Source organism: Pecten maximus, chromosome 10 (assembly GCF_902652985.1).
Source record: "Pecten maximus chromosome 10, xPecMax1.1, whole genome shotgun sequence".
Lineage (NCBI taxonomy): Eukaryota > Metazoa > Mollusca > Bivalvia > Pectinida > Pectinidae > Pecten > Pecten maximus.
The window spans coordinates 23,332,224-23,359,844 of NC_047024.1; the positions used below are offsets into that span (position 1 = coordinate 23,332,224).

A 27,621-nucleotide genomic window follows, 5' to 3' on the forward strand; every position below is an offset into this window, starting at 1 on the left:
AGGAAGGGAGACAACTCTCATTATTTAATGCTAGAAATCTCTCTTGATCTGTGCATGCTGTCTTGTATCTGATAAACCCATGATGCAGTGAGAATATTTACCCTCAGTTTCATGATTTACCACCAATAATCTTGTGTAGGCTTTTTCCTGTTGCCCAATTCCTATTAAATGTGCCAGGTACATTGTTTAGTGCAATGAAATGAGATCAAATCCTTCCTATATGATCTTTTCATAATAATCTACATCAGGTGAAGAATAAAAATAAGGTTTTAGAGTTCTAAGAATTATCTATCAGATATTACTGGACTGAGTAAGTAGCTGTGATTTTGTCCGCTGATATTTCATACATTCTTCATCTTCTTCAAATGGCCATCACCAAGAAGACGGAGACCTTACCTAAATTTTGTGAAAAACAAAAATTTAACAAAACTAAAAATAATTACCTGTATGTAGTAGACATGCAGTATAACGATCTTTTGTAATTTTTATTTTTTTTTTTCTTTAATAAATGTCTGACCTATAGTATAGGAGTTATCCAGGCTTATACCTCCAGCAGACAGACGGCCAGACAGACAGACGGACGGACGGACGGACGGACGGACGGACAGACAGACAGACAGATTAACTTTGATGTCATTATTAAGTCATGTCTATGTTACAAATCTTGAGTGGTATATCGTATTTTAACAATTGTAGGACCCGCTAGAGACACTGGGGATCAGTGTGGCAGGCGGACTGGACAGCCCCCGTGGGGACACGCCCATCTACGTCACAAACATCAACCCTCTTGGATCACTTGGCCGCACCAAGCAAATTAAGGTATGGCCCATACATGCAATCAGGTAACCAAGTCGGCTTTGGTAACACAAGAATCGTACCCTTAGAGACGAGATCACCATTTCTCTTACCATGGACAGATATATTCTTAATTTTACCAATGTGATATTTTCTTTTCGTATCACATGCTCATGACTTTATGACATATCATCAATAATTCAGTCGCGTCACATCAGCATTGTCTTACATGGATGTATTATCGATATGAGATACAGGAGACGGTTAACAGGGTACATATATAGCTTATACCGTGGACAAGGATATCTCAACCCTCGTGTAAGAGTTTGGCTCGTAAACATGAGGCTTGGCCAGGTGCTGGCCAGCCAAACTCTTACACTAGAGTTGAGATCCGTTATTTTTCTCACACACTTAAGAAAAAAAAGTAACTAATTGCACTGTGTTGCGAAACCTTTTCAATGCACCATAATCAACTTCCGATTAAATGTGCGTTGAAAAGATTGACATTGTCAATTTGGGACATAGTTACGCTACATAAAATGATGTTGCTACGCTATCGTGAGTATTGTCACAGTGTGTGTCAGCTGTCTTTCCTTACCCAGTATGAAATTAATTTATCCCATGTCTAGCAACCACAGAATCACCCTCAGAATCACCCTGTGAAGTACTATGTGAGAAATCCCTATCCATGGTATAGGCCTATATAAGGTTCTATACGTTTCTCCATCTCAAAATTTGGATGAGATACGCAAATCTCAAAATGATGTAGTATGTCTAGGATAAGAGAAATTTATATCATGATTTATTTTCTCCCTCCTGACTAGGATTTGTGTTGTTGAAAAACCAACACTGACATTGAGGATACAACAAAAAGATCATGTCAGTGATGTTATAGGGATATTATACCGACATTCTCTCATTCTAGACCATATCAGTGATGTTAGGGACATCATACAGCAGTTCCGTCCTTCTAGGACTCGTCAGTGATGTCAGGGACATCATACAGCAGTTCTGTCCTTCTAGGACTCGTCAGTGATGTTAGGGACATCATACAGCAGTTCTGTCCTTCTAGGACTCGTCAGTGATGTCAGGGACATCATACAGCAGTTCCGTCTTTCGAGGCCTTGTCTGTGATGCTTAGGGACATCATACCGCTGGTTCGTCCTTCTAATCGTGATTCATTTTCTCCCTCCTGACTAGGATTTGTGTTGTTAACAAAACAACACTGACATTGAGGATACAACAAAATAGAGAGAGGAAATTAAAGATAAAGAATGACTTGTTCTAAATCATTGTATTGTATTTCCTACAGAAAGGGGACATCCTTCTCTCTATCAACGGGTCAAGTCTGCTCGGACTTACACATAACCAGGCGGTCAGTCTGGTGAAGATCAACACGGACAACAAAGTGGTCTGTCTGAAGATCATCAACGGTCCGGAGACATCTCACAATCAGGGCAACTTCACACCAACATGGCTGTTCTGGCAACAAATGCCGAGGTAAGAGGAACTGGCTGAATGACATTTTTATAGAGAACTGGATAACTTAAAGATGGAAGGATTATACAAAACATATACACTGTACACAAGATATTAGCACCTTTAAAAATGAATTGAGAGTTAGATATAGTAGAGTCAGATTGAGTTGAACTGTATCATGTAACTGTTTCATCCTTCTAGGACTCTTTAGTGATGTAATACAGCTGTTTTGTCCTTCTAGAACATGATAGTGATGTTAGGGACATCATACAGCTATTTTGTCCTTCTAGAACATGACAGTGATGTTAGGGACATCATACAGCTGTTTCGTCGTTCTAGAACATGTCAGTGATGTTAGGGACATCATACAGCTATTTCTTTCGTCTAGGACACGTCAGTATATTAGGGAATATCATACAGCTGTTTCATCCTTCTAGGCCTTGCTAGGGACATCGTAGAGCTGTTTAATAATTTTGTCCTTCTAGGACACGCCAGTGATGTTAGTGACATCATACAGCTGTTTCATCCTTCTAGGCCTTGTCAGTGATGTTAGGGACATCATACAACTGTTTCATCCTTCTAGGCCTCGCCAGTGATGTTAGGGACATCATACAACTGTTCTGTCCTTCTAGGACTCGTCAGTGATGTTATTGACATCATACAGCTGTTTCATCCTTCTAGGCCTTATCAGTGATGTTGGGGACATCATACAACTGTTCTGTCCTTCTAGGACTCGTCAGTGATGTTAGGGACATCATACAGCTGTTTCATCCTTCTAGGCCTTGTCAGTGATGTTAGGGACATCATACAACAGTTTCATCCTTCTAGGCCTTGTCAGTGATGTTAGGGACATCATACAACTGTTCTGTCCTTCTAGGACTTGTCAGTGATGTTAGAGACATCATACAACTGTTTCATCCTTCTAGGCCTTGTCAGTGATGTTAGGGACATCATACCGCCGTTCTGTCATTCTAGACCATATCAGTGATGTCAGGGACATCATACAGCAGTTCTGTCCTTCTAGGCCTTGTCAGTGATGTTGGGGACATCATACAGCTGGTTCGTCCTTCTAGGACTCGTCAGTGATGTTAGGGACATCTTACAACTGTTTCGTCCTTCTAGGCCTTGTCAGTGATGTTAGGGACATCATACAACTGTTTCATCCTTCTAGGCCTTGTCAGTGATGTTAGGGACATCATACAACTGTTTGTCCTTCTAGGATTCGTTAGTGATGTTAGGGACATCATACAACTGTTTCATCCTTCTAGGCCTTGTCAGTGATGTTAGAGACATCATACAACTGTTTCATCCTTCTAGGCCTTGTCAGTGATGTTAGGGACATCATACCGCCGTTCTGTCATTCTAGACCATATCAGTGATGTCAGGGACATCATACAGCAGTTCTGTCCTTCTAGGCCTTGTCAGTGATGTTGGGGACATCATACAGCTGGTTCGTCCTTCTAGGACTCGTCAGTGATGTTAGGGACATCTTACAACTGTTTCGTCCTTCTAGGCCTTGTCAGTGATGTCAGGGACATCATACAACTGTTCTGTCCTTCTAGGCCTTGTCAGTGATGTTAGGGACATCATACAACTGTTTCATCCTTCTAGGACACGTCAGTGATGTTAGGGACATCATACCACCGTTCTGTCCTTCTAGGACTCGTCAGTGATGTTAGGGACATCATACAGCTGGTTCGTCCTTCTAGGACACATTAGTGATGCTTAGGGGCTGAAGTGAACAGGGTGTCTAAACTCAAAAAAGGCCAAAACAAAAATTAGCATCTTGACCGGCAAGTGAAAATGACCAGTTTCAATTGTATTGTAGTTTAGTTCACGTATATATATACTGAATGATGTCACCTTTCAAATGAATTAAAACTTGACAAGCAGGGTACAATAAACTACATGGACTAGAATCAGCAGTGTCTACCACCTACAATCCCATAGTATTGTACAAAAGGCACACAATATATTATCACCATTCAAAACAAATTTACAATTAGATAATATAGAGACAAAATTATTTACTGAGAACTATACAAAAAGAGGACATGGATTGGCAAATTCTCTGATCTACATTGTCCATTTTCTAAAATTTATCTACAGTGTTTGATTCATATATGATATGGTATGTGTGGGATGAATGAATGAATGAATTAATGAATGAATCAATGAATCAATGAATCAATGAATTAATGAATGCTTAAAAGAGAAGGAATAAAGAATTGAAAGTGAAAGTGCAAAATGAGAAAGAGACCTCTTGTTCAAGGTGACATTTTGGTAAAGAGATGATCCCGATGCTCTCAACCCTGACATTTCTCTAATGATGCTATAGGGAAAATGTAATTACCGTAAAAACCCGTGTAATTTGCGCACCAGTGTAATTTGCGCAGGTACTTTAACTTAAAAAAAATCGTTAAATTCTACAATGAGGCATATTCTTGTTATAAAATCGTAATTGTGACTGGATGTGAGAGACTTTCATTAATTAAATTTTGCTGTGTTAAATTTATCTGTAATGAACAAGCTATTCTAGTTTGTTTTTTTTCTTAGTTATTCAAGGGAGATAATTATATGGATGTAAGAGACTTTCATTAATTAAATTTTTTGCTGTGTTAAATTTATCTATAATGCACAAGTTCTAGTTTAGAAAAAAAAAAGAGTTATTCAAGGGAGATAATAATGTTTGTTTACAGGATGTGCCAGACACTTAAGACTGTGACACTCCTTCGGAGTCCAAGCGGCTCCCTAGGGTTCTCTGTGGTTGGAGGGGTTGACAGTGAGAAGGGGATTCCCCCCTACCCTGTGTATGTAAAATCTGTTGTGTTGGACACGCCTGCTGCCAAGGATGGACGCCTTAAGTAAGTACCGATGTAATACCGATAAATTGAGAGAAAATCAAAATTTTAAAAAGGTGCTTTTCTATAACATATAAATTATTTATGAACATGTCATAGACTGGCCAGTGGTAAAGGTCTCGCGTGTCAAATGTACATAAAACAGTTCAAATAATGTATTCAAGCTCATCCAATACCTGAAATCATGATTGCTAGTATGATATTGGATAATAAACTGGGGATTAATTAGTGTTAATCGTTAATTGGTGATTAATTAATGAGGATTAACTTCCTTGTCAATTATGAATCAGTATTTGCTCCCCAGGGAGTTGAGAAAGACATTGGCTAGTTGCTAAAGGCCCAATAACCACAAATAATAATTTGTGAACCCATTTGAGACAGCTATGATGCTGTGATTTGCTCCAAACTATTATGATATTATTATGCAAGACACTGTGTTGTTAGGGCTGGATTTAGAAATAGAAGGGACATAACTCCTACAACTTTAGCATCTCTTTACATAAACAAAAGAGTTGCCTCCCTTTTGACAGTATTTTTCACTACAGCAATTTTTGTTTTTCAGGTGTGGAGATATTTTACTTAGTGTAAATGAAGAGAGTTTACAGGGAGTGACACATACAAAAGCCGTTGATTTACTCAAGATGGCCGACGGTGCTGTAGCATTAACAGTTGTGTCTTGGCCCGGCACCATTGTATGATGGGTAATTCGGGTTTAAATTTGTGATGGCCAGTACTTTTCTACGTTTCTACGTACTGGTCAAATTTTTTTACAATTGACGAAAAGACAATTTCATTAAGCATTAAAGGTTCATTCATTTTATGAAATTGGGATGATCTTTTTGACCAGATATAAGGAACGTTCCAAACGAATTTGCATTCTGGAGAAGTCACAAAACCATTTTCTGTTTTCGAAGCACGGATCATTGGACACTGTGTATTGGACTATTGCTAATCCTTGTCACTGTAGGCCAATTCCTCTGGTCACTACAAGAATCCTGAAGTGTTTGACCAGTTTCAAAGCCTCCTCTCTGGAAGTGATAATCAATTCATGAATGACTGTATTTTTCTACTCTGTTTAGTAGCTATATATTTGCACTGCGTCTTTCTCTTTATGCATCTCACTATCACAGTTGATGTAGGGATATCACTGCACTTCTCTCAATGTTTTTGTAAGAACAATATATAGCAATATTAACAAGCAATTTAAAAATGTAAAATGATATCTAGTTTATAATTGACAATTACTGTATTTATCCTGTAATAAGCACAAATGACCAACCCAAATGTTCTCAATTTCAGCAATAGATAATAGGTAGAGCCTATGTTAGTTTCTTCTCAACAAAAATTTTGACTTTAAGTTTAGGTTTGGCTTTTTGCGGGACATTCTGTTAGAATTTTTACTAAATTGTAATAGGCATGGGTGGGCTTATTACAAGACATGGGCTTATTTCTGGATTAACTGGTAAGAAATATTGAGTTTCAGACAGTATTTTGTGTACCAAGTATTCAATACAACAGTATTCAGATCAACTTTCATATTGAAAGAAGAATGAGATGCTCATTACTATAATTCTCCCAATGTACACCAACCTTTTTTATGGAAAAAAAATCTCTGATACGCCCCTTCGTCACCTGAATTTTTATTCAGAGGTTATGTGATAAAGATGTGTGTGAATACTGGGAGAATTACGGTAGCAAAACAATAAATTTCTGTTAAAAATAATTGTCCAGATATTCCTTTAGGTTTAAGGTCAAAATTACCTTAAAAGTTTTTTCTATGAATTGTCTATGACATTTGTGTAATTAATTTGGTACAGACTTCTCAAATAGAATTGTTCATATTTGGTAAATTACTACTCAAATTTAAATGGTTGTCACTGTAAATTTTGAGAAAATTTTTGCAAACTTTTTCTATGTCCAAAGAAAATTCTCGACCCAAATTTCTTCCCCTGTTGAACAGATCCATAATAATGATTTCAAAAATTCTCAAAAACAGTCACTTTAATTTTTATTATGAAGAACTGCAGCAAAATTTCTGGTGGAACCAAGATTTCTCTCAGTTAAGGTGAGGCAATTCTTTTGTCTATGTGAAATTTCTGTGCGAAAGAACCATAAACAATTCTTAAGCATATTAACAATTCAGTTTGATAATTCTGTACTTCAGAATATATAATAGTAATTGTTGAAATAGAATGGGAACAGATTTGACTGATGTATGATAAACTTAATTTGGTGTTTTTGAGACATAAGAGTACCTGTTCTGAATCCATTCTATGCATTATACAAATAGTATATTCCTATATTTTACTCACTTATATGTAAAATAAAAACTATTTTGATATACTAATGTATGATGGCATATTTCTTATAAGTTATAAACAATTAACTCAATTTATGCATGATTACGCAGACAACTATGCTTCCTATTTTCAACAATTTTCATAATTACGCAGACAACTGCACTCCCTATTTTCAACAATTTTCATAATTACGCAGACAACTATGCTTCCTATTTTCAACAATTTTCATAATTACGCAGACAAACACACTTTCTTTTTTCAACAATTTTCATAATTATGCAGACAACTGTTCTTCATTTTTTCAACAATTTTCAAAATTATGCACAAAATTTTAATTCCAGTTTTTCAGATTTTCATGATTACAGTTGATTGAACTTCTTCCATTTATATACAATATTTATCATAAAGCAGATGCTTGTAATACTTTTTATGAAATATTCATGATGACATAGACAAATATTCCTGTTTATACAAATAGAATGATTACGCAAACAACTGTTTCTGTTCATACGATTTTCATGATTATGGAGAAAACTACCCTCCCTATTTTATACGATATTCATGATTACGCAGATGATTGTGCTTTCCATTTTATACGACTTTCATGATTACGCAAATGAATACTGGGTATAATAATTCTGATACTCGTGTGATAGTGTGATGTGGAGAAAAACATTTCTATGTGTTTAAACAAAAGATGGCCTACATAAAGTTTATTCGTAATTATTATGTCTTGTATAAAAAATATTTAATCAGAAATTGTTCATTTTTATTTAATGGTTCATAAAAATATATGTACATAATGTAAAATCTCACCATGAGGCTGTAAGGTGTGTATTTTACAGAAGGATCGAGGTAGCAAAACCATGCTATAACGCCACCTCGATCGTTTCATCCACCACTTCATTTCATTGACAATTCCTTTATGTATCTAGGTCTTGATTTTGCCAAACCTTTTTATAATGCCAAAACTTGGTTTGGCAAATTGCAGGCAGTATAACGAGGTGATTTCCTTTAAAATGGTATAAACTCATTAAGCTGATTTTGTTTATTAGCATGCACATGAGAGCCATTAATTATGAAATAAGCACATACATATATATGATAAAATATTTTGTACCAATACACACTGTATGATAATGCTCTGCACAGCTTTATTTTTTTACTTTTCAAGATACATTTCATGTTTTGCATTTTTTTTTCATATGTTTTGAGCCTTTTATTATTGGTTGTTTTGTGAAGGTTTTTTTCCTTTTTTTTTCGGTACCTATACACACAGTATAAGTTATGATAATACCGCTAATATAAGAACCTGATGACTGCCCCAGTTATGGGTTTGTTAATATGTACATTAAAATGTAATTAGGAATTTTTTTATGGTCAGATTGTGTGTAAGTTAGGATATTTACAGCTATGACTTATTCATGAAAAACAAATTGAAAAAGGGCAACATTTTTGTCAGATTTGAAGGTGTTATATATTACACATCATTTTTAATGACATACCGCATTATGCATTGTTTACTAATGCAACATGATTCGTGATATATTATACCGTTTTTTACTTAACTAGCATTCCCAAGTGTTTTTGTTGATAGAAGAAATTAAAATAATTGCAAACATTTTCAAATGTTTACAAAAAATATATTAGAACCAAGAATCCAATTTTTTTAATCAGAAATTACCAATTACCGTAAACCTCCGGTAAGTTCGAATTGGCAAATAGTCCGAACACATATTTAAAAAAAAACATCTGGTTGTGTTACGTTGAGCTGATTGTTTATAATGGCCCCTTTTTGGGATAGTCTCGAACTGACCAAAGGTTTTCCGTAATTACCTTAGAAAATTTTAAAAAAGTGGTAATTGCAGACAAAAGAATGGGATGATTGTGTACATAAGAAAAGGATAAGGGGATATTGATTAGGAATGGAGTGCTTATTGTGTAAAATACGGTAATTAAGTTTTGTTTATAAGTAAGCTGAGTGGATATGAATGTTGAGTATATGTGGTATAGGGCAGAGGTGCTATTTACCTTAAATATGGTAAATCTGAAGTCAGTCAGTCACTGAACATTTCAGGGAACTTTCCCTACCATAATTATTCTACAAAGTTACTTGCAGGTGAATCTAGTCATTGGTTGATTGTGTTATAGGTTGAAATTAATGTAGTATGACTTTTGTAAAATATGAGATATTTTAGATTTTGCCATCATTCCTTAAGAGTAAATGGGAAAAGTTTACATTCCAAGTTTGTATTCAATACCGTATTTATCCTGAAATAAACCCATTCCGCTTGTGTGACAAAAGAGTGCAAATTTTGGGGGGGGGGGGGGATGGTTGATTTTCCAGCACTTCTATCAGTCTCCGATTTCAAATACTAAAGGAGGCTTATTTGTGAGCAGGGGCATATTTGTGGATAAATACGGTGTACTATGTCATACCTGTATGAGAGAGAAGTTCCTGTGAGAGTATTCTGATGTGAGATATGAAGGTTTGACACTATATATACAGTTAACACAATTCAGGTCAGGAATTCTCTATGCTTCGAGGACAAATGTTATTGTAGAGTTAATGAAAACCAATTTTATGACAATTATCTAGCTAATTTATCAAAAGTCTTGGAACAAAAATATCAATGAATTATGGATGATTAACAATAAAACATGTTTTATTGTTCAATAAATACCACTCCCTATGACGGGTAGGCCCTGTTTTTGATACAGAGCATGTACGCATATTGATGAGATTGGACAGACGGACAGACAAAAGCACGGCACCAGAATTGTTGATATTGCACAGGGGAATGTATTTTCTATTCAAAACTTATTAGAAAACCAGATTTTAATTTTGTACGATAATCTAGTAGATTTTTATTTCCTCAGAGAAATTTTAATTTAGTGCCTCAGGTTACCTGTTTCGACCAATGACTTGCTAATGAAATTGATACCCAAATACTAGTCAGAATATGTGTACATGTCAGTTTTCTGGGCTGCAGGATTAGCGGTGTTACCACAGGTAACACTATGGGGTTCCTACATTTCATACCATGGGGTTCCCACATGTGACACTATGGGGTTCCCACATGTAACACTATGGGGTTCCTACATTTCATACTATGGGGTTCCCACATGTGACACTATGGGGTTCCCACATGTAACACTATTAGGTTCCCACCTTTAATGCTATGGGGTTTCAAAATGTAATACTATGTGGTTCCCACATGTAACACCATTGGGTTCCCACATATAACACTATGGGTTTCCCATGTGTTACACTATGGGGTCCATATGTAACACTATGGGGTCCATATGTAACACTATGGGGTTCCCACATTTAATGCTATGGGGTTCCCACGTGTTACACTATGGGGTTCCCACATGTTACACTATGGGGTTCCCACATTTAATACTATGGGGTTCCCACATGTAACACAAGTTATAATACTGACCTTAGTATGGCCATTATTCAGTAAACAGGTAAAACCTTGAGGCATTGTCCCCGGGATAAACACCGAAGGGATTACAGTACCTCAGTTTTAGGGTAGCTCTTCATCCATTATGGAGGAATTGTTTTGTAAAATCTACCCAAATGTCCAACCCCACTGGTCGTACAGACAGTTTTATCAAACCAAAATCAACACTTTCTGAAAATCTGGTAATTTATTAACGAAGAAACAAATCAGATTCCTGCGTAAAAAGACAATATAGTCGTAATCAGGGCCTAGCTTCCGTGTCGGGGGACGAGAGAATTGTGCATTTACATCAACACAAGCCTACTATAAAACAAAAGGTTACTGGTTAATTGATGGACCAGTTTACGGTTTCGGAAGACTTGCGTTGTTGTAATTAAGCCTCTATCAATCATTCAACAAGCACTGACGTTACAAAACAACGACTACGTGCCTGCCCAGGATATATGCAGCATACTGGGAGGTATATTTCAATTTAGATAAATCAACATTTCAAATTTATATTTAGTATGATTTTAAAATGGCCACCTATCTAGTGTTGATGATTTAAAAGTACTTTAGTTCTCGATGACTGTACCTGACAAGACCGTTTCCTAACAAGCAAAATCTTAATGCTTTTAGTTATGATTGACATTGCTATCTATAGGGGAATAAAATTCCACCATTTTGTTTGTTTTTAGAAATTATTTATTCAACAGGTGACCTTTATATACAGGTTCCGTTTTCAACATGTTTCCTCAATATGCAGGTTCTGTATTGAAAAGGTTTATTGATTCTAAATTCAACAGGTAATTTCTAGTAATTCTATTCTGAAGAGACAAGCTATGATATTTACAGACGGATCTCCTATTGAACAATTCGTTTCAGCTAATTTTGATATGGTTTTCGTAGAAAGGATATGTACAACCTAGGTCGTTCGTTGTACACTGGTTGAGTTGTCATTATAAGCAGGTGTCGTATTACTGTGTCTTTTATACAAAAGTTCAGTATAGAGAGAGATGGCAGACATGTATTTTGTACACCTGAGAAGGTTCACTCCCAACTTTTGTTATGGTATTATAGATTAACAAATATTGTTTTTAAAGTGTACCTTTATCTACAGGGTATTGACTTTAAAAAGATATTTCTTTCCTCTGCTAATGGATATGGAAATTCGTGAGGAGGATGACGCCAGTTGATAAGTTTTAAACCTAATATAGATCGAAGTGATTTCAATGCATTAATACAGAGGTTTCAGGATTAGCATGTCGTCATTGTATATGGCCGTATGGCTGTGGTACAGACAGTCGAGTCGCTCACCCATGACCCATTCCAGTACATACGCCTGTAATTCGCCATATATCTGATGTGGTATAGGGTACCACCGACATTCCCAACCATCATCAGTCTTACAATCTTTGTTATGCGACATTTTCATATGTACATCAAAGAGTTTTTCGATTCACAACTGCAAATTTATTCATTTGTAATGATTCGCTTAAAAGACAGAACTGTAGATTGTTACAGCATTATTGAAGGATCATATTTACTGATAACATTTTTAAGAAACAAATATAAGTCAAGCCTAGGTTGTCACAGAATTTCCCTGGAAGCGTTTTCTTGTTGACACAAAACTTATCCAATATGGAGACTATTACTCCGTGACAATATCATTAGTCAGACTGTATAACTACGACAGGGCGTGTATAACTACGACAGGGCGTGTATAACTACGACAGGACGTCAGACTGTATAACTACGACAGGACGTCAGACTGTATAACTACGACAGGACGTCAGACTGTATAACTATGTCAGGACGTCACCAACCACAACACGACTCGGGGGGGGGGGGGGGGGGGGGGGGGGGGGGGAAACTATAGAGGTCTTGTGTACACTATAGGGGTCTAATGTACACTATAGGGGTCTAATGTACACTATATGGGTCTAATGTACACTACATGGGTCTAATGTACACTATATGGGTCTAATGTACACTATAGAGGTCTAATGTACACTATATGGTCTAATGTACACTATAGGGGTCTAATGTACACTATATGGGTCTAATGTACACTACATGGGTCTAATGTACACTATATGGGTCTAATGTACACTATAGAGGTCTAATGTACACTATAGGGGTCTAATGTACACTATAGGGGTCTAATGTACACTATAGGGGTCTAATGTACACTACATGGGTCTAATGTACACTATATGGGTGTCATGTACACTATAGAGGTCTAATGTACACTATAGGGGTCTAATGTACACTATATGGTCTAATGTACACTATATGGTCTAATGTACACTATATGGGTCTAATGTACACTATAGGGGTCTCATGTACACTATATCGGTCTCGTGTACACTATATGGTCTAATGTACACTATATGGATCTTATGTACACTATATGGGTCTAATGTACACTATATAGGTCTAATGTACACTATAGGGGTCTAATGTACACTACATGGGTCTAATGTACACTATATGGGTGTCATGTACACTATATGGGTCTAATATACACTATATGGGTCTAATGTACACTATATGGGTGTCATGTACACTATATGGGTCTAATGTACATTTATGGGTCTGATGTACACTATATGGGTCTAATGTACACTATATGGGTGTCATGTACACTATATGGGTCTAATGTACACTATATGGGTGTCATGTACACTATATGGGTCTAATGTACACTATATGGGTGTCATGTACACTATAGAGGTCTAATGTACACTATATGGGTCTAATGTACAATATATGGGTCTAATGTACACTATATGGGTCTAATGTACACTATATGGGTCTAATGTACACTATATGGGTCTAATGTACACTATATGGGTGTCATGTACACTATATGGGTCTAATGTACACTATATGGGTGTCATGTACACTATATGGGTCTAATGTACACTATATGGGTGTCATGTACACTATATGGGTCTAATGTACACTATATGGGTCTCATGTACACTATAGGGGTCTAATGTACACTATATGGGTCTAATGTACACTACATGGGTCTAATGTACACTATATGGGTGTCATGTACACTATATGGGTCTAATATACACTATAGGGGTCTAATGTACACTATATGGGTATAATGTACACTACATGGGTCTAATGTACACTATATGGGTGTCATGTACACTATATGGGTCTAATATACACTATATGGGTCTAATGTACACTATATGGGTGTCATGTACACTATATGGGTCTAATGTACATTTATGGGTCTGATGTACACTATATGGGTCTAATGTACACTATATGGGTGTCATGTACACTATATGGGTCTAATGTACACTATATGGGTGTCATGTACACTATATGGGTCTAATGTACACTATATGGGTGTCATGTACACTATATGGGTGTCATGTACACTATAGGGGTCTAATGTACACTATAGGGGTCTAATGTACAATATATGGGTCTAATATACACTTAATGGGTCCACTGTACACTATATGGCTCCCATGAACACAATATGGGCCCTGTGAACACTGTATGGACCATGTACACTGTATGGTTCCCATGTATATTATATGAGTCCAATGTATACTATATGGTTTCAATGTACACTCTTTGGTCCCTGTAGACACTAAATGGTCCCCATATACACTACATGGACCCTGTAAACAATATATGGGTCCAGTTGGCACACTGTGGTGCCCTCTGCACTCAGGTGAGAAGTACAATTGCTTGATTTTAGAAAGATCATTATTTATCTCAGAAACATTTTTCTGTTTATTGCATAATTTGTACACTATTTTTTTTTTATTTTTTTTTTATTTTTTTTTTGTTAAGATTGTGTTAAGTTGTTGTTTGCTAAGATCAAAATATTCTATGTTTTACAACATTTTTGAAGCATAATGCATTGCTGTAACTATCTAATATCTCTGAACCTTTCAAATGAATATCCTGTGTGTTTTCGGGGTCTAGGTCAAAGGTCAAACTACAATGAGCTGGACTCATTTTGTCAGATTTTGTTTTCAAGTATGTTATGTTTTGCAGTCCTCTATATATTTGTACTGTATTCTGTGTATGATAAATTGGGTGCATGATTATAAATTTGTATGAAAAAGAAATTTTAAAACTGAATAAAAAAAAATGATTACCAGAAAGAGAAATGTGTTTAGTTTTTTTTATTACCCTTCCATGGTGCTTTGGTTTGGTTTGGTTTGGTTTGTTTTTGTTTAACGTCCTATTAACAGCCAGGGTCATTTAAGGACGTGCCAAGTTTTGGAGGTGGAGGAAAGCCAGGAGTACCCTGGAGAAAAACCACCGGCCTACAGTCAGTACCAGGCAACTGCCCCACGTAGGTTTCGAACCCAGAGGTGGAGGGCTAGTGTTAAAGTGTCAGGACACAGTGTATAATGACCTGTTTCAAATTATATTTTCTATTAGGGCTGACATAGGACGTACCACACAAAAATGCAATTCTTTGAGTGTTCGTTAATTTGTAATAATATGAAGGGTTTTTTTTGTTATTCTTTCCTTGTTTGTTTGCTGGGTTTATTGCGCTGTGAACATCGAGGGACATTTTTAGGCGGAGTCCCCTTGTAGTAGTTGGTGACTACCTCATGGACAACATACAGGAGGACCATCGCATGCCATCCAGAGCAATTGAGGTGAAGTGTCTTGCCCAATGACACAACCACGACAGCACAGACCAGTCTGTTTCTCAGCTTCCTGAGATACACAAACCGACACGGGTAGAAAGCTTCGAACCAGGCACTTGGGACTTTCACCTGAGGTTACATGTCTGGTGCTCTAACCGACTGAGCTATCACGGCCCCGTAATAACACGAAATACAAATTATTTAATTGATGTACTGTAAATACAGTATGTAAATAAACTGAAAGAACATAATAAAGATTAAAAACTGATTTCTAACTGAAAAAAATGAATGGTTATGCATCTTGGGTCTGAAAATCAAATGTCAATATCATTGCTATACTGACACCCTGTCAAATGCTGACATCTGCCGCACAAAACTCTTTTATTAATTAGATCACAATGGTGAGAGAGACCCAGTACATAGTTTGGTTAACATAGTTTGGTTAACATAGTTTGATCAGAGACAAACTAGCACAGTAAGCTAATGGTTAACATATAACCTCTCCACCCTAAAGGCCGATTAGCTATGGACCATAGCAAAAAACCTGTGTATAGTGACCATAAGGGCCGATTAGATATGGACCATAGCAAAAAACCTGTGTATAGTGACCATAGCAAAAAACCTGTGTATAGTGACCATAGCAAAAAACCTGTGTATAGTGACCATAACCAAAAAACCTGTGTATAGTGACCATAACAAAAAAAAACCTGTGTATAGTGACCATAACACAAAACCTGTGTATAGAGACCATAAGGGCCGATTAGCTATGGACCATAGCAAAAAACCTGTGTATAGTGACCATAAGGGCCGATTAGCTATGGACCATAGCAAAAAACCTGTGTATAGTGACCATAACCAAAAAACCTGTGTATAGTGACCATAACAAAAAAAACCTGTGTATAGTGACCATAACAAAAAAAAACTGTGTATAGTGACCATAACAAAAAACCTGTATATGGTGACCATAGCAAAAAACCTGTGTATAGTGACCATAGCAAAAAACCTGTGTATAGCGACCATAACAAAAAACCTGTGTATAGTGATCATAGCAAAAAAACCTGTGTATAGTGATCATAGCAAAAAAACCTGTGTATAGTGATCATAGCAAAAAACCTGTGTATAGTGACCATAGCAAAAAACCTGTGTATAGTGATCATAGCAAAAAACCTGTGTATAGTGATCATAGCAAAAAAACCTGTGTAAAGTGACCATAACACAAAACCTGTGTAAAGTGACCATAACACAAAACCTGTGTATAGTGACCATAAGGGCTGGTTAGCTGTGGACCATAACACAAAAACTGTGTATAGTGACCATAAGGGCCGGTTAGCTATGGACCATAACACAAAAACTGTGTATAGTGACCATAATACAAAAACTGTGTATAGTGATCATAAGGGCCAGTTAGCTATGGACCATAATACAAAAACTGTGTACAGTGACCATAACACAAACCTGTATATAGTGACCATAACACAAACCTGTATATAGTGACCATAACACAAAAACTGTGTACGGTGACCATAATGGCTGGTTAGCTATGGACCAAACATAAAAACTGTGTATAGTGACCTTAAGGGCTGGTAAGCTATGGACCATAATACAAAAACTGTGTACAGTGACCATAAGGGCTGGTAAGCTATGGACCAAAACATAAAACCTGTGTATAGTGACCATAATGGCCGGTTAGCTATGGAGCATTATACAAAAACTGTGTATAGTGACCTGAGGACCATAACACAAAAACTGTGTATAGTGACCAAAACACAAAAACTGTGTATAGTGACCATAAGAGCTGGTTAGCTATGGACCATAATAAAAAAAAACTGTGTACAGTGACCATAACACAAACCTGTATATAGTGACCATAACACAAAAACTGTGTACAGTGACCATAAGGGCTGGTTAGCTATGGACCATAATACAAAAACTGTGTATAGTGACCATAACACGAAACCTGTATATAGTGATCATAACACAAAACCTGTCTATAGTGACCATAAGGGCCGGTAAGCAATGGACCATAACATAAAACTGTGTATAGTGACCATAACATAAAAACTGTATATAGTGACCATAATACAAAAACTGTGTACAGTGACCATAACACAAAAACTGTGTATAGTGACCATAATGGCCGGTTAGCTATGGATCAAAACATAAAAACTGTGTATAGTGACATTAACACAAAAACTGTATAGTGACCATAAGGGCCGGTTAGCTTTGGACCATAACACAAAAACTGTGTATAGTGACCTGAGGACCATAACCTAAAAACCTGTGTATAATGACCAAGTTATCATGACAATCAAAATTCTCAAATGAAAAAAACTCCAATCACATCTATATATGGTATGTAATATTCCTTTCTTTGTTTCATTGAAATGGGTGGACAAGGTTAGTAAAGGTCCTCCGTCTCATAATAGGGCTTTTTGGGTTATATTACCATGGCAACCCAATGACATCTGTTGTTTTGGGATATTGTACAATCATATTAATTAATTACAAATCGGAAGGCTGCATTATGTTTCCATAGTAACAGATTTTGAAATAGCTGATGTGTCAAATAAGAGGCATTGTTAATTTTTAAAATGTATATAATTTACACCACGTGACCAAGTTTGAAAAAAATATATATCATAGAACTGACGGGCCATGTTACAAAATCTGTACAGAGACTTGGTTTCTATGGCAACATAACTTATGTTTTTTATTGAACTTGGTTCACTAGTTAAGGAGTAATTGTCCGGACAAATTAATTCCAGAACCCTTGGTTAGCAAAGATGACAACTAAGCTAAATGTATAATAAACATATAGGTTACAATACAGTTCTCTTCCATTGCGTTGTATTCTATGTAAATGTTAGTGTCTTGTAGTTAATCTAATCTAGAACCAACTCCGGACAGAGACAGTTCCGCCAACAGTAATGCTGTACATAGCCGGTCATGTATACCTGTCGCGCCCACCGCAACTGGTAGTTGCACGTGATTTTCAATGTTGTAACCTAGGAAATAAAAGCACGTCCAACTGCCGCTTGTTCTACCCGCACGTGTCTTCGAGACTCTACAGAACGAACTGCCTCCTGTGAGTATAAACAGCGCAAAAATGAACCAAACCGTCTTTCTGTAAATAACTTTTCTCAAAAAAGCGAACATGATGTTCCTTTTCTGCAGCATGACATGACATCATTCCAAAGTTTTCTAACTCTTAGGTTCACACAACCTACCCCGATATGATTGTCTTTGTAAAAAAAATAGAGGAAAAAAATGCTATAAAAATAAAACCGCAATTTTTGCTCAAAAACAAGGAGACAAAATACGAGAACATTTTAGATCAACATGGTGACGCTTGTAAAACCACAAGAATAATTAAGCAATGAACAGTGGTTTTAATGTTTTTATAGTCGATATGGCAGCAAGATGTATGGTGGGCAAATGTAGGGTTTCCATGCTACATTTGCCCACCATACATCTTGCTGCCATATCGATTATAACAACATTAAAATCACTGTTCAATACTAATAAACTTTTGAAAAAAAATAAACCAACACAAAAAATCCCGCCTTTTTTAATGGCACATGACCCACTGGGTGTTATAGGCGTATGGTGGCAACTGCCTCTTAGCATTGTGTCAATGGGGAAATGCGGAGCAAATGTAAATATGACCTTATGTTCGGGAATGGTAAGCGTCTTCTGCTTCCTAAGGATAACATAACTTGCTGGCGAATATCTGTATGCGATAGAAAAATGGAACGGCTTTGCCCATTAATACGACATGGCAAAGTATTGTGTCTTATTTTATTTTCGATATACATGTAATTCAACAGTCTGTACTTTCTGTAAACGAAAAAAAGACGTTTATAAGTTATACAACTTGTGTCCAATTCCTTTTGAATAATTTCACATAAAATATGTTTAAATCAAACGTAAAATACATTATATTTTTTCCTTTACGAAAAATGTCAACGGCTCTCGATTGACACCTTGAGATCAATGTGCCCTGTTTTGATTTGAAAAACGGGGTAGGGATCTTGGGGATGCACCATTGCCAAAGGTAAAGCTTATCTGATTGCAATGCTTTAGCCTGCAGCTGATCAAAAGAAGGAAATAGATTTTAGCATTTCCCAAACCACGATATTCACAGAATTGCATATTTTTGCTTGCAGATGTCGTACATGTATTTGTTAACGATAATAAGCTTATCCATTCGAAAGAGCATGACGAAATATTAAACATTTTCGAGTTCGAGGCTTGATTCTTGTTAGACATCACAGGGAAGTTTGAAAAATGTATGTTGCAAGCTTGCCAATCAAGCTGATGAAGCTGACGTCATAGGTCAAGGTCGCCATTTTACAGCTCGCTTGTTTTCCTGAAAACGCCTAATGTAAATTTTCATTTTACCTGTTGTTGTAAACACCAACAAACAAAACCTTAGCTATATTCCCCTTAACTTTGAGATGCCAATTTTCCTTTCAAAACACAAAATCGTGTTTAAAATTATAAACTCGTCATCAAGATTACGGATTATCGTTTAGTTCCGCTTTAATTTTAGAACATACTTAATTTTAAAATACGACAAGTTCCTTGATCTCTACCGGATGTTTCCAATTGGTCTCAAGATTCACCAATGAATGAATAAATATAATAATCTTCAAATTCCTCGAAAACTTGATGTTTAAGGTAGAAACGCTTGTTGAGGTGTTCAATTGACCGTGCTATGGAAGTGAGTTAATCAGATTCCATGGTTATTTGAAGATTTCGTTAACAGTGGAACGGATTCAGAGATGTCTTTCTACACACATGTTCCATGTCTGTGAAAATTAAAAAATCAGCTTTTTTTTAAATTACCTGCACCAGTGGTGACAATCAAGATAATAAATTTAAAAAAGATATTGTCACGTCTGTCATTGTGTCTACCGATGTATGTGTAGAAGATTAAAATTTAATGTTGCGTTTTAAAGCCTAGACCTTGTGTTGAAATGACGACAACATACAAAACTATGATTTATAATCTGGATTAATCAGAAAATGTAAAAAGATGAAATAGTTTGATAGAATTTCAAGGTGCCAAAAGTCTTGCTGTGGAACAATGGATTTTCGTGATGATAATGTGTATGATTGCGTCGGTTTGTTATGTTCTTTTAGAGGGAAGAGTCTTTAGGATGCAGCGTACCTGTCGATAATCAGATACATTTGTACAAGAGCACGCAAGAACGGGTTGCACTCTACCCAAAGCATTGTTCTGATACGCCTCTATTTGTCCACAACGGTTAAATACAACATCATAAAAGATTTGAATTTTTTTCATTAAACAAATTAAATAGCAAAAAGTTGTAAAATAGCATAATTTAGTCACTTGTTAGTTTGAAGTTCTGAGATATAATTTTCAATCAGCCGAATTAACTTTGGGAGAGGTTACAAATAATTTAAAAGAATGCTGAAGATTTGATCGAATTGGCGTCATCCTTTAATACAACGATGTCTAGTTGAGGTCGATAAGCCGGATGGCTTTGTTGTGAACCTCTGCCAATAAAAACATTAATTTGCAATAAATAAGATATCCCAGGTCTAATACGTTACTATACACCCTACCCGTACAATGGCTGTTAATTTGGGCTTAATTGATTAAAAAAATCTAGCAAATAATTCATACCATCTTTTCAGACGTCAGCAGAGTTCAGAGGTAGCTAGAGACAGTTTTATCACATAGCCGAATTAAAACATGCACAGTTTATTAACTTTTAAAATGTTATTATACTGCAGCAAAATCCGCGGAAATTGTTATTTTTAGAAATAAAGTATGAATAATATTTTTTTAATTTTTAAGTCTTGAATTGAAATGTAAATTTCAGAATCCGATTTTTTTACTTATCCTAATGCTTACGATGGTGGAGATAGAATGCTTTGTTCGAGATCAGTTTTCATACATGTTTAGCTTTTGAGAATTTCTCTTTTTTTTTCAAATTGCGTTACTGACGTCTTCCGGAACAGCTTTAGGTCTTCTAAATGTTTGCCTCCAACGGTGGTCGCACGTATTGGACAAGAGTGTAAATAACGCTGATCCAATAATTTCTGATAATGTTCAGATAGGAAGAGTTTTTTTTTTTTTTTTTTTTAAACCCATGCCCGAGTGCCCTTTGTGTGATTCAATCATTTAGTGTTCTTAGAATACTAGTGAGAATTTTTTGCTTTCCTTTATCCATTTCTTTTGTCTCCCAAAATGTCCATCCTTTCCTGTCTACCCGGTATAATTTTGATAAATGTGATCGTTGTCATGTGATTTGTACAATGACATACTTAAGTGATCTTTTTTGTTGTACGATAGATAAAATATATTAAATCACCCAGAATCCCGAACCCAAAATCTCGAGTGATTTAAGTAGGCGATAAATGGCGTGCCAGATGTGTTACAATGTAACTGTCCTTGTGGCACAGAATATTATTGTTTGTTTTTTTCCCGGTTATTAACCAAGTTTCATGAGGCTATATATTACCAACCGCACATACATCATTTTGTTACATCATTTGACATATTTCATTGCCAGTTCCATTTTGTTTAAGAGTTTCTCAAGTAATTTTTAAAACACGCCCAATTTTAACTTATCGGATGGATAGCATACATATATCATTAAGTTACAAACCTTTTAACAAAACTTTTATATCTTTCATTTTGTGCTTTGAAGATGAAACATTAATCAACATTGCAGAACTAGCTCATAAATCACCCATTAGCATTACTAATTTCAACAACCGACTTAACATAATGTTGTGTGTACGACATCCATTTTCTTCTTATGAACAAAACCTAATATATACCTAAATCGGTATAGTATATACTGTTAGCCATACTTAATAGAAGTATCCAGAAATATTGACACTACTACACATTTTCAGTTCATTGTTCTTTAATTAAATGTAACCGTTAATTTTCTGCCTGAAGTTTGAAATAAACTGCATCAGAAATCAAGCAAGAATAAAGAGTGCGATATTTGCTTACCCACAAACAACAATTACGATGATTACACACAAACAGTATACGATGTACCCACAAATGGTATACGAAGCGCACAAACGATAGTGTATGATGCACAAACAAAAGACGACATACAGTACCATGAACACACAAACTATATACGCTGTACACACATCCACAAACCATAGACGAAGTACGCACAAACGACTTACGATGTACCCAAAATCCATACACGATGTACCCACAAACCATACACGATGTACCCACAAACGACATACGATGTACCCAAAAACTATACACAATGTACCAACAAACGACATACGATGTACCTACAAACCATACACGATGTACCCACAAACCATACACGATGTACCCACAAACCATACACGATGTACCCACAAACCATACACGATGTACCCACAAACCATCACGATGTACCCACAAATGACATACGATGTACTCACAAACCATACACGATGTACCCACAAACGACATACGATGTACCCAAAAACTATACACAATGTACCCACAAACCATCACGATGTACCCACAAATGACATACGACGTACCCACAAACCATACACGATGTACCCACAAACGACATACGATATACAAATGTACATATGCACACACAAACTATACATGATCTACACACAAAAGACATACGATGTACACACAAAATATCACAAAGTCTTCAAAATAACAATATAACAATAAGTAAGATTTAAAATGATGTTGTGCCCCTCTGTTGGGTGAGGGTTGGTTTCTCCTTCGTCTCCTGAAGGGGGTCGTTGGAGAGTTCAAGAACAACGTCAACGGCCGCTTGTGCTGATCGTGGAATGCCAAGCAAAATGGATCTTCTGTCCCCTTGACAACACATTATCTTTGATCTTTATCTTTCTTTCCTTTCTGCTCTGTCTTTCCCTTGCTATTTGTGTCTCTATGACATCCGTCTTCATATGTCCCTGATTGTTCGTGCCTCCTTGACACCGCTCTCAAATGACCCTGGCTGTTGGTGTCTCCGTGATGCCCGTCCTCATATGACCCTGGCTGTTGGTGTCTCCGTGACACCCGTCCTCGGGTAGCAGACCACAGAAAGACTGCCTGGCCATGAATGATTTTTTTTTTTTTGAGCAAATGTAAACATAGATTTACACTATAATTGGTATATTCATCATGAAGTAGATATCTAGTACATACAGATTGCAAGAAAACTTAATGTACAACATATGTCAAAACAAGATTAATACTGTCTTTGGGATAGAGATATTCACTTTCAAATAGGTTTCAGAATAAAAAAAGGAAAAGAATTGTCATTTTGGGTAAAATATCATGATATTTTCCATTTTTTTCATTGGTTACCATGGTATTCATAGGTCTGAAAAACAGAAAAATATGTTTACTTATCTTTCAGATATGGCGCGGGAAGGATGTCATAATTAAATATTTTTGCCTAGGCAAAATAAAATATTGCCTAGCCAAAAATAATTTCGATTTTTGCCTAGGCAAAATTCGATTTCTCCCTAAGCAAAAATCGAAACCAAATTATTTTTGCCTAGACAGAAATAATTTTGCCTAGGCAAAAATCGAATATTGCCTAGGCAGAAATATTTTTGCCTAAGCAATATTCGATTTTTGACTAGGCAGAAATAATTTTGCCTAGGCAATATTGTATTTTTGCCTAGGCAAAAATATTTAATTATGACATCCTTCCCGCGCCATATTCAGAGCTGTTTTAGAATTGCAAATGTTGTATAGATTACAAATACTAGTATATATTATACTTTATTCTAGGTGATATGTAGGGTTAACTGGCTATGTTTACATATCTAAAACACTCGTCCTCATATGACCTTGGCTGTTGGTGTCTCCTTGACACCCGTCCTCATCTGACCCTGATTGTTGGTGTCTCCGTGACACCCGTCCTCATATGACCCTGATTGTTGGTGTCTCCTTGACACCCGTCCTCATCTGACCCTGATTGTTGGTGTCTCCTAGACACCCGTCCTCATATGACCGTGGCTGTTGGTGTCTCCTTGACACCCGTCCTCATCTGACCCTGATTGTTGGTGTCTCCGTGACACCCGTCCTCATATGACCGTGGCTGTTGGTGTCTCCTTGACACCCGTCCTCATATGACCCTGGCTGTTGGTGTCTCCTAGACACCCGTCCTCATATGACCCTGGCTGTTGGTGTCTCCTTGACACCCGTCCTCATATGACCCTGATTGTTGGTGTCTCCTTGACACCCGTCCTCATATGACCCTGGCTGTTGGTGTCTACTTTACACCCGTCCTCATATGACCCTGATTGTTGGTGTCTCCTTGACACCCGTTCTCATATGACTCAGGCTGTTGCGAGAACGTTTAACCCTCTAAAAGAAAAAAAATCATCTGTCTATGCTGTCACACTTATTCGATTACCATTTCACTGCTTTTTATCATTTTGTTATGTCAAAATTTCAAAACATGTTTTTTTTCTTTTTGGCTCAATGATATCGATGTATAGGGCTTATAGAAGTTGTCATAATTTCTGTCAAATCATCCTACTGCAATTTTGAAGCAATAAAGTGTATTTAAATCAAACAATGGGTTGTAGGATGTGCATTAAAAGATGTGAAGTAGATGACCTATCATCATAAAAATAAGTGGTAGAGAATGTCTGACTGAAATAGATGGTTAATGCTATGTTTTCGTTTTAACTGTATGTATATTATTATTATGTAAAATCACCTACCGATAAAATACACAAAGTTTGCGCTTGTAATAAAACCACAATACAAAATTCTCGATATATTCAGAACTTGCACAGTGCATATTTTGCGAGTTTTTTCTTTGTTTTCGTTTAAGTGTTACAGTCTAGTGTTCAAAATAAAAAAAATGAAATGAACGAAGTTTCGTGACCTTTGTTTGGAGTTTATTTATAGAAATGTGAGATTTCGATATTAGGGTAAGTTGTTTCCAGTGAGTGATCTTATGAGAACCGATAATTCTAAGCAGTTTTATAATGATGTCATTTTCATGTGTTAAGATTTGAAACAGACCATTTCGATAGTATCTGCCCCTGTCGTCGTGTGTATTATAAAATATAGTTTAGTGTGGGGCGTTGTATGTGTGATGGCTATTGATAACTTGTGATCTGTCTGTTTTAAAATGTCATTCATTCGATGTTTACTATGTTTATGTGAATTTATAAATATTACTAAAGAATGTTATCATTTCATTCCTTTAAAGGAAGACTATTTTTTCAATCTTTATTTAGCGTTCATGCGAACTATAAGAGTCACTAAATTATGAATACGTATTTAGATTACAGATTTGATCTAGCATTTTACACTGAATTGGCAAAATTAAGTCTAAGATGCATTTTCCTGGGTGTAAAGTTTTGATGTAACAAAAGAAAAGAAAAAAGGAAATAGGATCTTGCATAGATTTCTGTGCTTTATATAGGATTTGTCTAGTCTGAAATTATAAATTTAAAAAATCTATAAAAAAAATTATCATTTTATCCATTCGTGACGATTTAAATAAAATGTTTAAAACGAAGTGGGTTTACGATTTTGTTTATCATGTTACTTAAGATAGTTTCTCAAATATTCGTGGAAATTTTTTTTTATTATCACTTGATGACACTATCAAAAATCTTTCAAGAGAACTTCATCTTTCTTTGATGACGTCACAACGCGCGTGTCGCATGCTATGACGTCAAGACAGAAACAATAGAAACCTTTATCCAACCACAGCTCGATTTGTAATGTATTTGTAGTATAATCCATCTAATGTGTGCTATGACACTGTTTACAGGGCAGTCATGTGACAAATACTGTCCCTCCCTTCATCAGAAAATTTGTCAATGTTTCTTCCATTTTATACGGAATTTTAGAGGAAACATAAAAAAAAGTAAATACGACGGTTAGCTCCATAGAGAAACTTGATATTTGATTAGTCTTCTACGCTCATTATCGAATCCATAATCCTCTTTCCTTGTTTGAATTAACTGTACTTGTAACAACCCCTATATCATAATTACTAAGTAACAACATCGTGTTGTCATATACGCGTCCGTCCTACAGTCAGGAAAAAGTTCGTCTTTCATGTAGAAACAACATCTGTCCTTTATTCAGAAATAACGTCCGCCTTTCAGTCAGAATTAGCGTTCGTCCCTCATTTTCGTATTGCATGTAGTTTACATTCTCGACAATAGCGTCCATTTTATTAGAAGTGATCACATTCCTTCTTTGAGAAACAGACAGCAAATATGTCCTTCATATTTGTCCTATTGGAAATTTGGCCATAACGGAACACCATACAAATGTGTAGTATTCAACCAACACACGACTAGAAGCAGGCAAAAGATTTCTGGTACATATATAAACCTTCAGTAAAACTTAACGAGGTAAACCATGATTGGTCCACGTGCCTTTTATATCATGAAATTTCAATGCATAATCTATGTGGTATTGATTTTTATATCGGACTGTCGGGACTTCGGACTTATTGGCCTTCGGACTATTTGGCCTTCGGCCGCGGTGGCCGAGTGGTTAAGGTGTCCTGACACTTTATCACTAGCCTTCCACCTCTGGGTTGCGAGTTCGAAACCTACGTGGGGCAGTTGCCAGGTACTGACCGTAGGCCGGTGGTTTTTCTCCGGGTACTCCGGCTTTCCTCCACCTCCAAACCTGGCACGTCCTTAAATGACCCTGGCTGTTAATAGGACGTTAAACCAAAACAAACAAAGGCCTTCGGACTATTTGGCCTTTGGAATACTGATTGGACACCGCATGGTGAGGAGCCGACCTGAGGGTGGGTCGACTTTCCACCTTTTAACTATGGCAGGAGTTCTGTTGTTAGTCGGTCTATATCAGATTTTTAATAGCAAATATATGTCATAAATAATATAACAAAACATCAAAAATCTTCCGATTATAGTAGCTGAATGTCCAACCTGCTGTGTTGAATTTTATATATATTGCTCCTCAGATGCTGTTTTTGGACAGGTAAGATGGAAAGTTGTGTATGGCAATTTGGGTTTTTTTGATTAAATTTAATGTTACAATGAAGCATATAGTAGAATTAAATGTAAGCTTAGTCCTAGATATATATAGCCTGCATAACGTGCT

At 36.4% G+C, this 27,621-nt stretch overlaps 1 protein-coding gene and 1 long non-coding RNA gene across 3 annotated transcripts in view; both read left to right on the forward strand.

Annotated features, from left to right (window-relative positions):
- The window catches only part of LOC117335431 (E3 ubiquitin-protein ligase LNX-like), a 110,081-nt gene extending 98,381 nt beyond the window's left edge, over window positions 1-11,700 (forward strand). For both annotated transcript variants that reach the window (XM_033895404.1, XM_033895405.1), the window contains 4 exons: window positions 697-819; window positions 2,108-2,295; window positions 4,974-5,138; window positions 5,698-11,700. In XM_033895404.1, coding sequence (XP_033751295.1) covers window positions 697-819; window positions 2,108-2,295; window positions 4,974-5,138; window positions 5,698-5,833 — 612 coding nt within the window. In that variant the 3' untranslated portion in view covers window positions 5,834-11,700. The remainder of the gene's footprint in view (window positions 1-696; window positions 820-2,107; window positions 2,296-4,973; window positions 5,139-5,697) is intronic.
- Window positions 11,701-12,751: 1,051 nt separating this feature from the next.
- On the forward strand, window positions 12,752-15,032 carry LOC117335433. The gene is made up of 2 exons (XR_004534403.1): window positions 12,752-13,461; window positions 13,621-15,032. It is a non-coding gene; the product is annotated as an uncharacterized LOC117335433 (long non-coding RNA).
- Window positions 15,033-27,621: the final 12,589 nt, after the last annotated feature.